This window comes from Pongo pygmaeus, chromosome 17 (genome assembly GCF_028885625.2).
Source record: "Pongo pygmaeus isolate AG05252 chromosome 17, NHGRI_mPonPyg2-v2.0_pri, whole genome shotgun sequence".
NCBI classification, from domain to species: Eukaryota; Metazoa; Chordata; class Mammalia; order Primates; family Hominidae; genus Pongo; species Pongo pygmaeus.
Genome location: NC_072390.2, coordinates 45,808,822 through 45,821,631, shown reverse-complemented (window position 1 = coordinate 45,821,631; position 12,810 = coordinate 45,808,822). Strand labels below are relative to the sequence as shown.

Below are 12,810 nucleotides of genomic sequence, written 5' to 3'. Positions count from 1 at the left end.
ATGATGAAAGGTAGGGGTCCAGTTTCATTCATCTGCATATGGCTAGCCAGCTATCCTAGCATCATTTATTGAATAGAAAACGCTTTCCCCATTTGATTATTTTTATCAATTTTGTCAAAGAGCAGTTGGCTGTAGGTGCGTGGCTTTATTTCTGAGTTCTCCATTCTGTTCCATTGGTCTATGTATCTATTTCTGTACCAGTACCATGCTGTTTTGGTTGCTGTAGCCTTATAGTATAATTTAAAGTCAGGTAATGTGATGCAGCAAGCTTACTCTATATGGGCATTAATAACATTCATGAGGGCTCCACCTTCATGAGCTAATCGCCTCTCAAAGGTCCCACCTCCTAATACCATCACCTTGGGGATTAGGAACCCAACATATTAATTTTGAGAGGACATGAGCATTCAGGCAATAGCAACTCTGAAAGAGATCTGAAGGAAAATTAACTAGTTCTAAATGTTACTAATTTGAATACAAATTTTACTGTATTTAGTAGACATTCTTTGTGTTATGTGTTTGTTTGGGGCAGAGGGGTTAATAGTCATTTTTAGGTTCTTTCTGAAGATGGGTTATTTTCTATTCTTATTTTATTTATTATTTATTGGTTTCATAGAGCTGAGTGGAGTAAGAATGTCTTAACTCTGATATCATTTACTGCACATTCTCGATGTCTTCATTTTTATCATCTTTGTCAGTTTTTATTTTGTAGAAGTTGAAATGTACATATTTTTAGCTTATTTATTCTTAATTATGGTTCTAGTTTGTCAATAGTTATATAATTATATCCCTATTTATAGTTTAGGTAAATGTACTATGTCACTGAGGCATATTGAGACATGTGCAGATTTAGATCTGCTTCAAATTCCAAAACTTCTGTTAACTTGGTTTGTTTCTATAAGAGAGTTAATTTAGCTCTTTAAATTACAATTTCCTTATCTATTTCCCTCCCTAGTGAATTATGGGAGATTAAATTAGATAGTTTTATGTAAAGAAAATAGAGGATAATGTAATTTATCCTCTTTGAGTGTGTTCTGCCTTTCAGAATTTCTAGCGTTTATATCTTTAACTTATTCATTAAAACCTACAGTATGAGGTATAGATCTGACTTGATTTTTTCTATATATTAGTATCTAATTTTTAGTGATAGTTATTAAATAAAATTTTTCTTTTTTGTTTGCTACTCTGCTTCATAACACATAATTTGTGATAATTGTCTAACTGTATTTAAAATTTTACATTATATTAATTTTTAATTTTTATTTTGGTTTTAATGACTATTAAATATATTATTCATCTTAAAAATAGAATTAATTATCCTCACTTCACAAACCATAATGTTGTAAAAGGAAGGCGTTTAGGCTTTTGATAAAAGTGTTGGTTAAAGAAGACCAGCCAGAAGGCTTCCAGGATTTTTCTAAGGAGGACTGAGCTCCATTAGTAATGAAGACTATTAATTATGTCACTTGTCTTGAGTTTCCCCACTGCAAGGCTTATATTCCAGTTTTCCAGTCTCATGTTTATTTTTGTCTTTATACTGAAATCAGATTAGTTTTCTTGGTGATGAATTCTCAATAGTCAAGTTTATATAAGATGATGTATAAGGCAAAATATTAATTTTTTAATTTGCAGTGAGTAATAGCTCTTTTCATGGGCAATAACTTTGAAGTTCATATGCTCTCTGCAAAGAATGCCCTCTGCTTGCCCTAGCAATCAAGGTAGCAGTCCAAAAATTATTCACTGGTCATGAACAGAGAGCAAAGATGAGTAGATATTTTGACATACCCTTCACCTAAGCTGTAGGAATATTTGCTAAAACATTCTTGCTCCATGAGATAGAAAAATCACATTTATTCTCCCAGAGAACAACACTTGTTCTTGAGTTCAGCAGGTTCAGAATCTTTCCGTGTGTTTGATTTCATCTATCAGGTGATCTTTCATATGTTGTTTTTATTTATCAGTCTCACAGAGTTCTAGGAGTACATTTCTACTACCACTATGATTTTTTTTATGTGAAGAAAGACATATTCTTGTTCCAATTTTAGAATCCCTTTTTTTGGACTTTATTTTTCAAATATTTGAAAAATGTTTGGTAAAAAGCAAACTATTTTTTCTTTACCCTACAGCTCTAACTAAAGACTAGTTAAGTCTAAATTTTTACATAACTAATCTTTTCCTAAAATGCATGTAAGACAATTGGCCAAGACACAGGTTACAGTCTCACAAAATGTAGCCATATTGTCATTCAGTTTAAAGAGGTACCATCACACCAATGAGCAATTTGGAAAAAGTAGTTCTGTTTGGAGTGGTGAGAATTTGATAAGCAATATGATGCAATTGAGGGTCTCAGTTCTTTTATAGACTGTCAATGCAAGGATGGGTTTTAGAACCATGTGAGTATAAACGGACTGCATTTATTCATGTGCTCAACAAATTTCTGTTTGCTGCTCTGCTGACCTCTGTGCATCACACATTAATTCAACATTTGTTATTTAATTATTTGCATACTCAACTAATGGCAATATAATTTTTTTGTTGTGCCTTTTTTTTTTTTTTTTTTTTTTTGAGACAGAGTTTTGCCCTTATTGCCTAGGCTGGAGTGCAATGGCGTGATCTCAGATCACTGCAACCTCTGCCTCCCGGGTTCAAGCGATTCTCCTGCCTCAGCCTCCCAAGTAGCTGGGACTACAGGCGCCTGCCACCACACCTGGCTAATTTTTGTGTTTTTAGTAGTGACAGGGTTTCACCACGTTAGCCAGGCTGGTCTCGAACACCTAACCTCAAGTGATCTGCCTGCCTCAGCCTCCCAAAGTGCTGGGATTACAGGTGTGAGCCACCGCACCTGGCCTGTTACACCTTTTGAAATAAGCTAGGTGCAAGAACATCTCTCAGAGACTGGTATGTTGTTATTAGTAACATACTAATTGGTATGGTATGATGTTATTAGTATAGGTTGGTATGATGTTATTAGTAACAACTTACTAAAATGTTGGGGTTATGTTTACAAAAAAATGATAACTTTAATGAACTCACAGCCTTTCCTTCTGGGAGTAAATAGATATCAAAACCAACTATTTGGCAGGGCGCGGTGGCTCATGCCTGTAATCCCGGCACTTTGGAAGGCCGAGGCTGGTGGAGCACGAGGTCAGGAGATTGAGACCATACTGGCTAACACGGTGAAACCCCGTCTCTACTAAAAAATACAAAAAAAAAAAAAATATATTAGCTGGGCGTGGTGGCAGGTGCCTGTAGTCCCAGCTACTCGGGAGGCTGAGGCAGGAGAATGGCATGAACCCAGGAGGCGGAGCTTGCAGTGAGCGGAGATTGCGCCACTGCACTCCAGCCTGGGCCACAGAGCAAGACTTCACCTCAAAAAAAAAAAAAAAAAAAAAGCACCAATTATTCAGGCCATACCTAAGTTTGTAATAGTAAAGCCAAGTCATGTATTATAGAAAAATGGTTATATGTGTAACCATCTATGGGGGGCAAGCATCTAATAAACATAAATGATATAAAACCATGAAGGCACAAGTTAATGACATGGGGGACCTGAAGACTTTTCTATTTCACACCATTGGGTTTTGTTACCTAATCTATCAATATGGTAGCATCTGACCCATTCTTATTCACTGGGAAATGTTCAAGAAAGGCCTGTCATGTCAGCAAATTCTGAGGTTTCTCATGGCATCTATTACCAGAGTGCTGCAATATCCCAATAGCTGTAACAGATCTTGACAAAGCTTTCTCCGTATTTTTCTCCTATCATTTCAGTGCCCACGCACCCAAAGGGCCAGGTCCTGCATTTTTTCACTTAACCGATGCCAAAGCCACTTTGCCCACCTTTGCAGCAGACGCAGGGAATTAACTATCTCAAGAAGTGGCCCTTAGTTATTAACTGATGGCGGCTGGTATGTATAAATACACTATCTCCCATATTTCTCCGATGGCTTAACCACAGGGCATATACTACACTGGCTCCCAGTGTTTTCCCCAGGAGGACTAAGTTTCGATTGCCCATGGTTCTAATTGGCTTGATAGGTACAATTTATTGGTAGCTTTCCCTTGCATGTTGCATCTCCCTGTTACCTACCAGTGGTTCCTCTACCTCCTTCCAAAATTGCTCTCTAATCCTGACTCAGAGTTTGCATTTGGATGAGCCCAATATAAGGCAGTGGTCAAAACAAGCTGAGAATCACATGTCTATAATTTATTAAGCTGAAACTGGCATATACTTTGAGACAGACAGTCAATAAACTGAATGCATCAAAACATTTTTCTTTGAAAAAATGTGACAAATTATATTCTGGGTCCAACCAGATACAAACTTTGGTAAGAATCAGAGCCTGATATTCTGAGTGGTTTTGAGAAAGCTCTGGAGGCAGAAATTCTTCCTCCTAGGTTTTATATAAAAGCTGAAGAAAGAAGAGATATGACTGAGAAACAGGCACAGACTGGGATATACCAAGTTGCTCAGCTTTCTTTATAAAACTAGGAAAAGCAAGTCTCTCAGGGTCAGCCAGAATTTGTCTTATATGAACTCAATAGCCAAGTAGATGACTAGAAACTGGCATCATTTCTAAACTTTTTGACCAACCTAACATTCTCCATTTGTACTTACTATGTTTGAGTTTTTTCAAGGCAATTCATAGTGAGATTTAAATTTAATCTGTTGCTCAGTGAACTTTTTTCCTTTTTTTTTTCTTTTCTGTATGGTACTTTATTGATCGTCCAGGGCTTGTGTTTTGTTTTTGTCACTTGTTTTGCTACCCGCTATGGTTGTATCACTCACTCACTTGGATCATTGCAGTAGCTCTTTAACATATCTTCTTGATTCTGTGATTTCCTTCCTAAAGTGTCAACACTGTAGGTAGAATGTTCTTTTAAAAATACAAATCTAGGCTGGGCACAGTGATTCATGCCTATAATCTCAGCAATTTGGGAGGGCAAAGCAGGAGGATTGCTTGATCCCAGGAGTTCGAAACTAGCCTGGACAACATTACAAAACTGTGTCTACCAAAAATACAAAAATCAGGAGGAGATGGTGGCTCATGCCTGTAGTCCCAGTTACTCTGGAGGCTGAGGTGGAAGGATCTCTTGAGCTCAGGATGTTGAGCTGCACTGAGTCATGATCATGCTACTGCACTCCAGCCTGGATGACAGATCAAGAGCCCATCTCAAAACAAACAAACAAATAAACAAACAACCCCAAACCTGAACAAAGCACTCCTCAGCCCCAACTCTCCAGTAGCTCTCCATTACATTCAGAATAAGTTTGTTAGAATGGCCTGCAAGGCCAAACTCAATCTCAACCCTTTCCTCTGGGATCCTACCTCCTGCTGCTTTCCTTCTTTTAATCTCTTCACACATACAGACCTTGCTCTTCCATGAATATCCCTCTGTCTGAAATGTCCTGTATCCAGATAGCCACATGGCTTGCTCCTTAATGTTCTTCAAATCTCTGTTCAAATATTACTTTCTAATAGAACACCGACTCAATTACCCTATATAAAAGTGCATCCCTCATGCCCTGCAATCCCTCTCCTGAATTATCCCGCTTTATTTTTCCCTTGATCATTTACTGTCATCTAACATATCACATATTTACTCGTTTGTTCTTTATTGTCAGACTTCCCCCATCTCCATTCTATCTTGATCATAAACTCCACAAGGAGAAGGACTTTATCTTTCACTGTCATGTCACCACTGCCTGGTATAACTATTTGGAATTCAATAAATATCCATAGAGTAAATAAATGAATACGTGAAAACATTGACGAAGGAAAGAATACATGAAGAAATAATATTTAAATTGCTACTTGAAGGATGAAAGGATGCTGCCATATAAAAGTGAGGAGGGCTCGTGCAGAGCGAATACCATTTGCAAAAGCCAAAACGTTTCCTTAATTCATTTCTTTTCAACTTTTCCATTACAACAATCATGGTGCAAATTACTGTCATCCACTGTGGACCAGTGCTATATCAGGCAGCTCCCTGCAGGCTTTTCTGGGACATTCACTGGAAATCCATTGAAATTTTTAAAATAGGGGGTTGACTCAACCTAATTAATATTTTAAAAGGTCACATAGGTTCATCTATAGAAAATTGTTTGAAGAAGGCTGATGTGGAAGCAGAGAGACTACCTAGGAGGCAGTTGCCCATAGGATGGTGACAGATAAGGATTAAAACTATTAAATGGTTTGGCTCTGTGTCCCCACCCAAATCTCATCTTGGATTATAATCCCCATGTGTCAAGGGAGGGAAGTGATTCGATCATGGGGGTGGTTTCCCCCACGCTGTTCTCATGATAGTGAGTGAGTTCTCATGACATCTGATGGTTTTATTAGCATCTGGCATTTCCCTTGCTTATGCTTCTCTCTCCTGCTGGCATGTGAAGAAGGTTCTTGCTTCCCCTTTGCCTTCCACCATGATTGTAAGTTTCCTGAGGCCTCCTCAGCCATGCAGAAGTGTGAGTCAATTAAACCTCTTTCCTTTTAAAATTATCCAGTCTCAGGTAGTATCTTTATAGCAGTGTGATAATGGACTAATACAAACTATTAAATGGCTTACTATATATTTTGGTTATAAAATAAACAGAACTTCCTAATGGATAAAATTTGGGTAGTAAGAGAAAGAATGAGATGAAGGAGTACTTAGTTTCTGGTTTGAGTAATGGGTAGATGGAGTAATAATGATTGGAATGGGGAAACTCTGGAGGTAAAATTATAAGTTTAATTTTGAACATTTAAAAAGGGATATTGATGAGGTCTCACAGAGTCAGTGTAAAATGTTAAGAGAAGAGGGCTTGGGATCAAACTTTGGATTGGATAAATGAGAAACAAGAGAGATAGAATGAGCAAGACTGGCTGATGAAATACAAGGGATATCAGGAGAGAATGGTGTTACACAAGCCAAGACACAAGAGTGTTTCAAGGAAGAGAGAAGGGTTACTTTTTAGATATTTTTCCCAGAGGTTAAGAAAGAGGGAGAAGAGAAAAGTAGGCCTTGTTCTTGCAATGCATAGATCTTAGACAAGCTTGGTAAGGACCATTATGATAATCTGATGGGAGGACTTTGAAGTCTGATGGGACATGGAAAAGAAAAGACAGCATGTGTACGTGAACCTTAAGAAGCTTGATAAAACAAGCAAACAAATGAGGCATTAGCTACAAGGAGGTCTAGAAATGAGAATCTGGGCCTTGGGTGATTCATCCATGTGGATGTTTAAGTTACTATGAACACTCTCAGAAGTTAAGAAAGTCACAAAAAACTTTAGGCCAGGATATTGGAGCCTTCATTAGAAGTAGAGACATTATGAAGAAGAGAACAGAGGGAAAGGATCATACAAGTCTGAAAGAGGTAAGATTTTGTGCAAGATGAAGTTGATAATAGTCTGGAAGTGGCATTGGAGAACAAAAGGAGATGCATCCCAGTAAAGATGAAAAGGTATGATTTAAAAGGCAAAAAAGAAGAAAAGTCATTTTAAAAGAAATAAAATGCTGGTGTAGGCAAAAATAAAAATGCAGAGTATGAAAGAAAGAAAGGTAAAAGTATGAAGATGCTACAAGTATTAAATAAAAACTAAAAATGCAGCTTTTTATCATCTGTTCATTTGTGGGGCTAACCACCTGATCAAGGCTGGGCTCTAGCATCTGTAATTAGTGGTCCAGAGAGTAGGTTCCTCAGTACACATTAAAAAAAGATAGCTGGGAAATGGAGAATGAAAACATATTTTAACATTGTGAAAATAAAAGAATTATATCTCCTCCAATACAGGATGATAATAACTAGATCTGATAACTTTGGTTTTACAGTCTAAAACCTCCCCCTTGCTTACAATTCAGAAAAGATAAGGGAGGCATATTAATCATTTTATTGCTGTATGCATAACTCTTTGGAAATTACAAATCAACTTAAAAAAACCAACAGATAACCAAGCAAGAAACTAGCACCCAAATAATCCAAAAACTTTTATATTGAAATTTGAATAAGAGAACCTTGTTTTAAACACCACCAGAGATGAATATTAGAATTTTAAAATGCTTGTAAAACAGACAGCAAAAGAAAAATAAGTTAGACTAGGTACAGTTTGACGATAAAGTGTTTAGTAATTCAAATACAGCTAAACTGGGGAGAGAATGTAGACAATTGAACAAGATTACACATTGTTTTAAAATTATCTGATGGATAATAGGTTGATCTAGTCAAGATTTGTCCTAACATAAATTGAATAATCTGGAAGTGGAAGACAGATTTGATTTCAAGGAGAGTAGCACTCTACTGTGGACTGCTGTATCCTAGTGCAATGTGAAATGGGTCTTAAAAATACTAGAAATTGTAAAAAAAAAAAGTTGGAATTTATGAAATAGGCATGGGAAAATGTGGCAAATACTTTAAAAAGTTTCCTTTGGGTTTTAAATGTCTTTCCAAAATAGTCATGGCCATTTATGCTAAAGATTATAATGCCTTTCAACTCCAGAAAAAGTCAAAGAGTGTCATATATTCTGTACCATGACAATCAAACATTGGTATAAATTCAGAAATAAATTGCCAGATAACTAAAAACATCTACTTACTAGAGTAAAAAATGTAATTTTTGAAGACATATAATTAAAATTTTGTCAGAACATTTTCTGGAATAAAAATTATGATGCTAAAAACTTTATACACAAATGTAGAACAGATGTCTAGATGAAGATATATAAATAACCCTAAATATGTACTTTTTCTTTTAATTTTTCAGTGCAAATGCAATTACATCATGCAACGTGCTTAGAAGTAAATAATATGTAGAAGGTATATCTGTAATTCGGTATCAAAATTAGCTTGAGATGGTATTTTGGTTGATAATAAATGGTAAAGTATTTATAATACACTGATTTTTGTCCCTAAAGATTACCTCTTTAGACAGTCAGATAGATATTTTATAAACATTATGGTTTGTTTTCAAACCATACATACATAGTATTAAATTACTATCTCTTTCTTCTTCCTTTTGTTAAGAGCAAGTTGATATGAAACTCAGCTTGAATCCTAATTATAGTATTCACTTATAAAAATGATTTCCATATCTCTTCTTGGTCTATGACATGATGTATATGATCTAGAGCAAACATCTAAAAAGAAGAACGAAGTTCTGCCCAAAGCTTGTCCATTGAAAAATGACATGCCTTTAAATAACTACTAAAATCGTTGATATCTTGAAAAGGTAATTCTAAAATTTAGGACTAAATGGAAAATCAATGTGCAATCCTGGAAGAAAAAATTAGTTGGCAAGTATCTTCCCAGAAAGATAGATGACTGATACTTCAATTTTTCTTGTTTTTCCCATCAATGTGCAATCCTGGAAGAAAAGTTTGGTTAGAAAGTATCTTCCTAGAAAGATAGACGACTCATATGGCCATGTTTTTTCTTGTTTTTCCCATCGTTTAACAGTGTTTAGGAGTTCAAATGTAACTAAGTTGTGGGGATCTCAACAATCAATGGATTTTAACAGCAACAGTTACTAAAGACAGTGATTTTGTTGTTTGCAAGACAACCTAAAAAATATCTCTGGAAGATATCAGATGTCTTAAGAAAAGCTTGTGATGATATTTCATATTAAAACAGCAAGCAAGTTTCCTATGGTCAGCTACCATTACCTTTAATAAATTACTTGATTAATTCATTAATACTTATTTCTATTCCTTAAAACTCCTGGACCCAGGCATACTCAAGTATGTTTTAATAAATACCTTTTGACTTTATTCCTGGAAAGACTACCCATCCTTAATGTAGCCCCGTAAGTGGCAGAAAAAGAAAAGACTCCCTTTGAATGACTTTATTTATACTTCTGCATTTAGCATACTACAGACTATCAAAATTTTACATATTCTACAGAGTTAAAAGAAGATGTATACTGTGGCTTTTAAAATATTAGCCTTATCTGTTGTTACAGAGCAAAATAGCTCTAGGTTAAATAATTCACTCTTATCCAGTGGAGGAAGTCGAATATTCTTTGGCTTTGTAATTTCCTGGGAAATTTGAGTAATTGGGGTAAATTCTTTCAAAGTTGTATATAATTCACAACTCCAGGGCAAATTTTTTTTCTAATTTTATTTTGTCATATAGAGTTTCATTTTAGTGAGCTTATAGTCACATTGTATTTAAGAAAGAAAAAAATTTCTCTACCATGCCAATAGTAAATTTACCTTTTTCTTAGAATGCTTTGATTCTTTTTAGAGATTTTTAATTGGGTAATACTATATAGCAAACACCCAGAAATGGTATATCATAAATAGGACATTACTAAATTTTGAAGCTAGAAAAATATGTTACACTATATAATTTGGACACTCCCTATAAATCAGAGCATATATAAGCCAAGATTTTATTGACAAATCAAATCAGGAATTTAAAATTTATGCTAGTGAGAAAAATTAGGGGGGAAATAAACTAGCGGAATAGGTTTCTATTATTATTTCATGCTTATCAACACCATATTGTCAATTCTGCTAAAGGTTCCTGGTTGATTCCTGCAAAATGGCAGCAGAGGTTTGCTAAAGCAACCACTACTTTACTTAGTAAAAGCAAATAATTAGCATGGTATTACTTTACAAAAGAATTCTTTTCCAACTTTCCCCATTAAACATTTTACATGTTCTAAAAACTTTTTTTTTAGATCCCCTTACAAAAAAAATTCCCCAAAGCTTAAGCATACTACAAGCTTCTTTTTTTTTGTCCACAGCTCGGCCTATGTAAATCATTTTAACTTCAGAGCTATGTAATAAAGAGCTGGATATCAATGAATATCACGTACTAAAAACAAAACCTGAAAACACAATTCAGTTCCCATCTGCTTACTTGGAAGGTCATTTGCCACTAGTGATGACAACCATGTCAGGCCTGACTTGCTTCAATTTGAGAAGTAAACTTAGCGAGTTTTGCTTTCTTAAGTCAAAACCACAGTGATAAAGGGAAAGATGAGTGTGATATTCCTCAACCTCACCAGTAAGCAATATTCGTCAAGACTACATCTATCACTAAACACAAACTAGAATCAGAAGAATCCTGGACTCCACAGGAGATTTAACTGAGGCCCCAAATTAAAGTTCAGGCTCAGGCATTGCTAGTTTACCCTGAAGAAACCTCATCCTATTGCCACTCTCTAATGGAATTTTCCTCCTAGGAAACACTTCCTAATTTGAAATTTGTTTTCTCTAGTGCAATAATTAAGGTAGGAGTGCTTGATGGCTTGTGGACTTGACTATGTAGTCAAACTTAAAAAAAATGGTTAACCCTTGTATAAATCTGTGGTTGAATTTTTATTTATGTTATCTGTGAAACCAACAGGGCATCTGGCACACGTTTTAGATTTTTCCCATAGACGTGAACATATATTGCATATTTAGTTCTTTTTGAATTTTGCTCGAGCTATATGGAAAAGCAAAACAGAGCAAGGAGAATTATGCCAATGGCCGTCGTAAGGCCAGTTACATGCTGGAGATAGACTACAGGCCACTCAGGCACAAAGAAGACTCTGCCTCAAGTTTTAGTTCCTTAGTCCTAATATAAGAGAAAAATTTATGAACGCTAAGGAGAGCTCTCCCCTAGCAGCGGTGTTTCCATTTATTTTTCTCATTGTGATTTCTCACCTTGCTCCTAGATGACCTGAGCACGAAGTTGTGCGTTATAAATCACATTGTTAGTTTTTTAGTGGTGGGAATTGGATCTAAACAACAATGACTATGAAAAAGTGAGCTGGGGTCCTGACTACTTGCTATATTGCACGGTGCTGTACTTTGTGATTCGACTTCGAGCTGTGCTAGGGGAGGCGGACCCAATGGTTTGGTTAAAGTGATGGTCAGAGGAACTCCTCATGTGGCCAATGGTGGCTGTCCCTCCCAAGCTGCTCAGGCCGATGCCACCACCACTTATGCCAGCTCCACTCAGGGCCCCGCCCCCAGCACCCATGCTGGTGCCAACCAGGCCACTGCTGCCTATGCCACCGCCGATCCCAGTGGTGCCACTAATTCCAGTTACGCCAGCACCAGAAACAACCCTCTCTGTCACAATGACATTGTGGGCATTGGCTAACTCGGGGTGCATACTCAGACTACCTATCATGCCGGAAGTTGGTTGGATTACTCTTTCTGTCACTACCACATTTGAAGACTCTCTAGGATGATGGATAGTCAGAGAGGTAGGTAGACTAGAGCTTGGTGCTATTACCCTTTCTGTCACTATAACATTTGACCCATCTCGCAAGTCAGGCATCTCTAACATTCCATGCAAATCAGCGCCAGAGATTGGGCCGACCACTCTCTCTGTCACCACCACATTTGATGCTGGTCGGTTATCGTGAACGTGCACAGAGGGCTTCAGAGTGTCAGAGGTGGTGTAAGACTCGGTCACAGTGACATTACCATAGCCCAGAGGATCGAGAATAGGCTTAGGATGCTGTACACCAGGTCCCGAGGGATAGGTGCTCTCAGAAATTACTGTGGTAGTGCCGAAATGTGGGGAGATTGGTGGGTGTCCACTAACAATGGGCTCTGTTTCCTGAGGAAGGCAAACTGGTTCAGTGCTTTGGGGTGGCCAAGAAGGTTCAAGGTCTGGATATGATTCTTTTCCTAGGCTGATGTCTGCCAACTTCTTAAATTTAGGTCCCAGGGTATCCAAGAAGCTGTCATCCAGGTCTTCTCCAATGAAGCTACAACAACCCACAGAGCCAGCAGGGGAACCTACACCTTCGATGTCATATATGAGCAAACAGTCATTAGATGGGCGTCCTTCATCTTCATCTGCATAAGCATATGCTTTCTGAATTTATAG

General features: G+C 36.9%; 1 protein-coding gene and 1 long non-coding RNA gene across 2 annotated transcripts in view; one reads left to right on the top strand and one right to left on the bottom strand.

Annotated features, from left to right (window-relative positions):
- LOC134738440 (uncharacterized) overlaps window positions 1-3,816 on the top strand; it is a 32,742-nt gene extending 28,926 nt beyond the window's left edge. The window contains exon 3 of the long non-coding RNA XR_010124164.1: window positions 3,772-3,816. This is a non-coding gene — a long non-coding RNA (uncharacterized LOC134738440). The remainder of the gene's footprint in view (window positions 1-3,771) is intronic.
- A 132-nt stretch (window positions 3,817-3,948) lies between these two features.
- DSG1 (desmoglein 1) overlaps window positions 3,949-12,810 on the bottom strand; it is a 38,808-nt gene continuing 29,946 nt past the window's right edge. Inside the window, exon 15 of the mRNA XM_054461326.2 lies at window positions 3,949-12,798. Within this exon, the coding sequence (XP_054317301.2) occupies window positions 11,749-12,798 (1,050 nt within the window). The 3' untranslated portion in view covers window positions 3,949-11,748. The remainder of the gene's footprint in view (window positions 12,799-12,810) is intronic.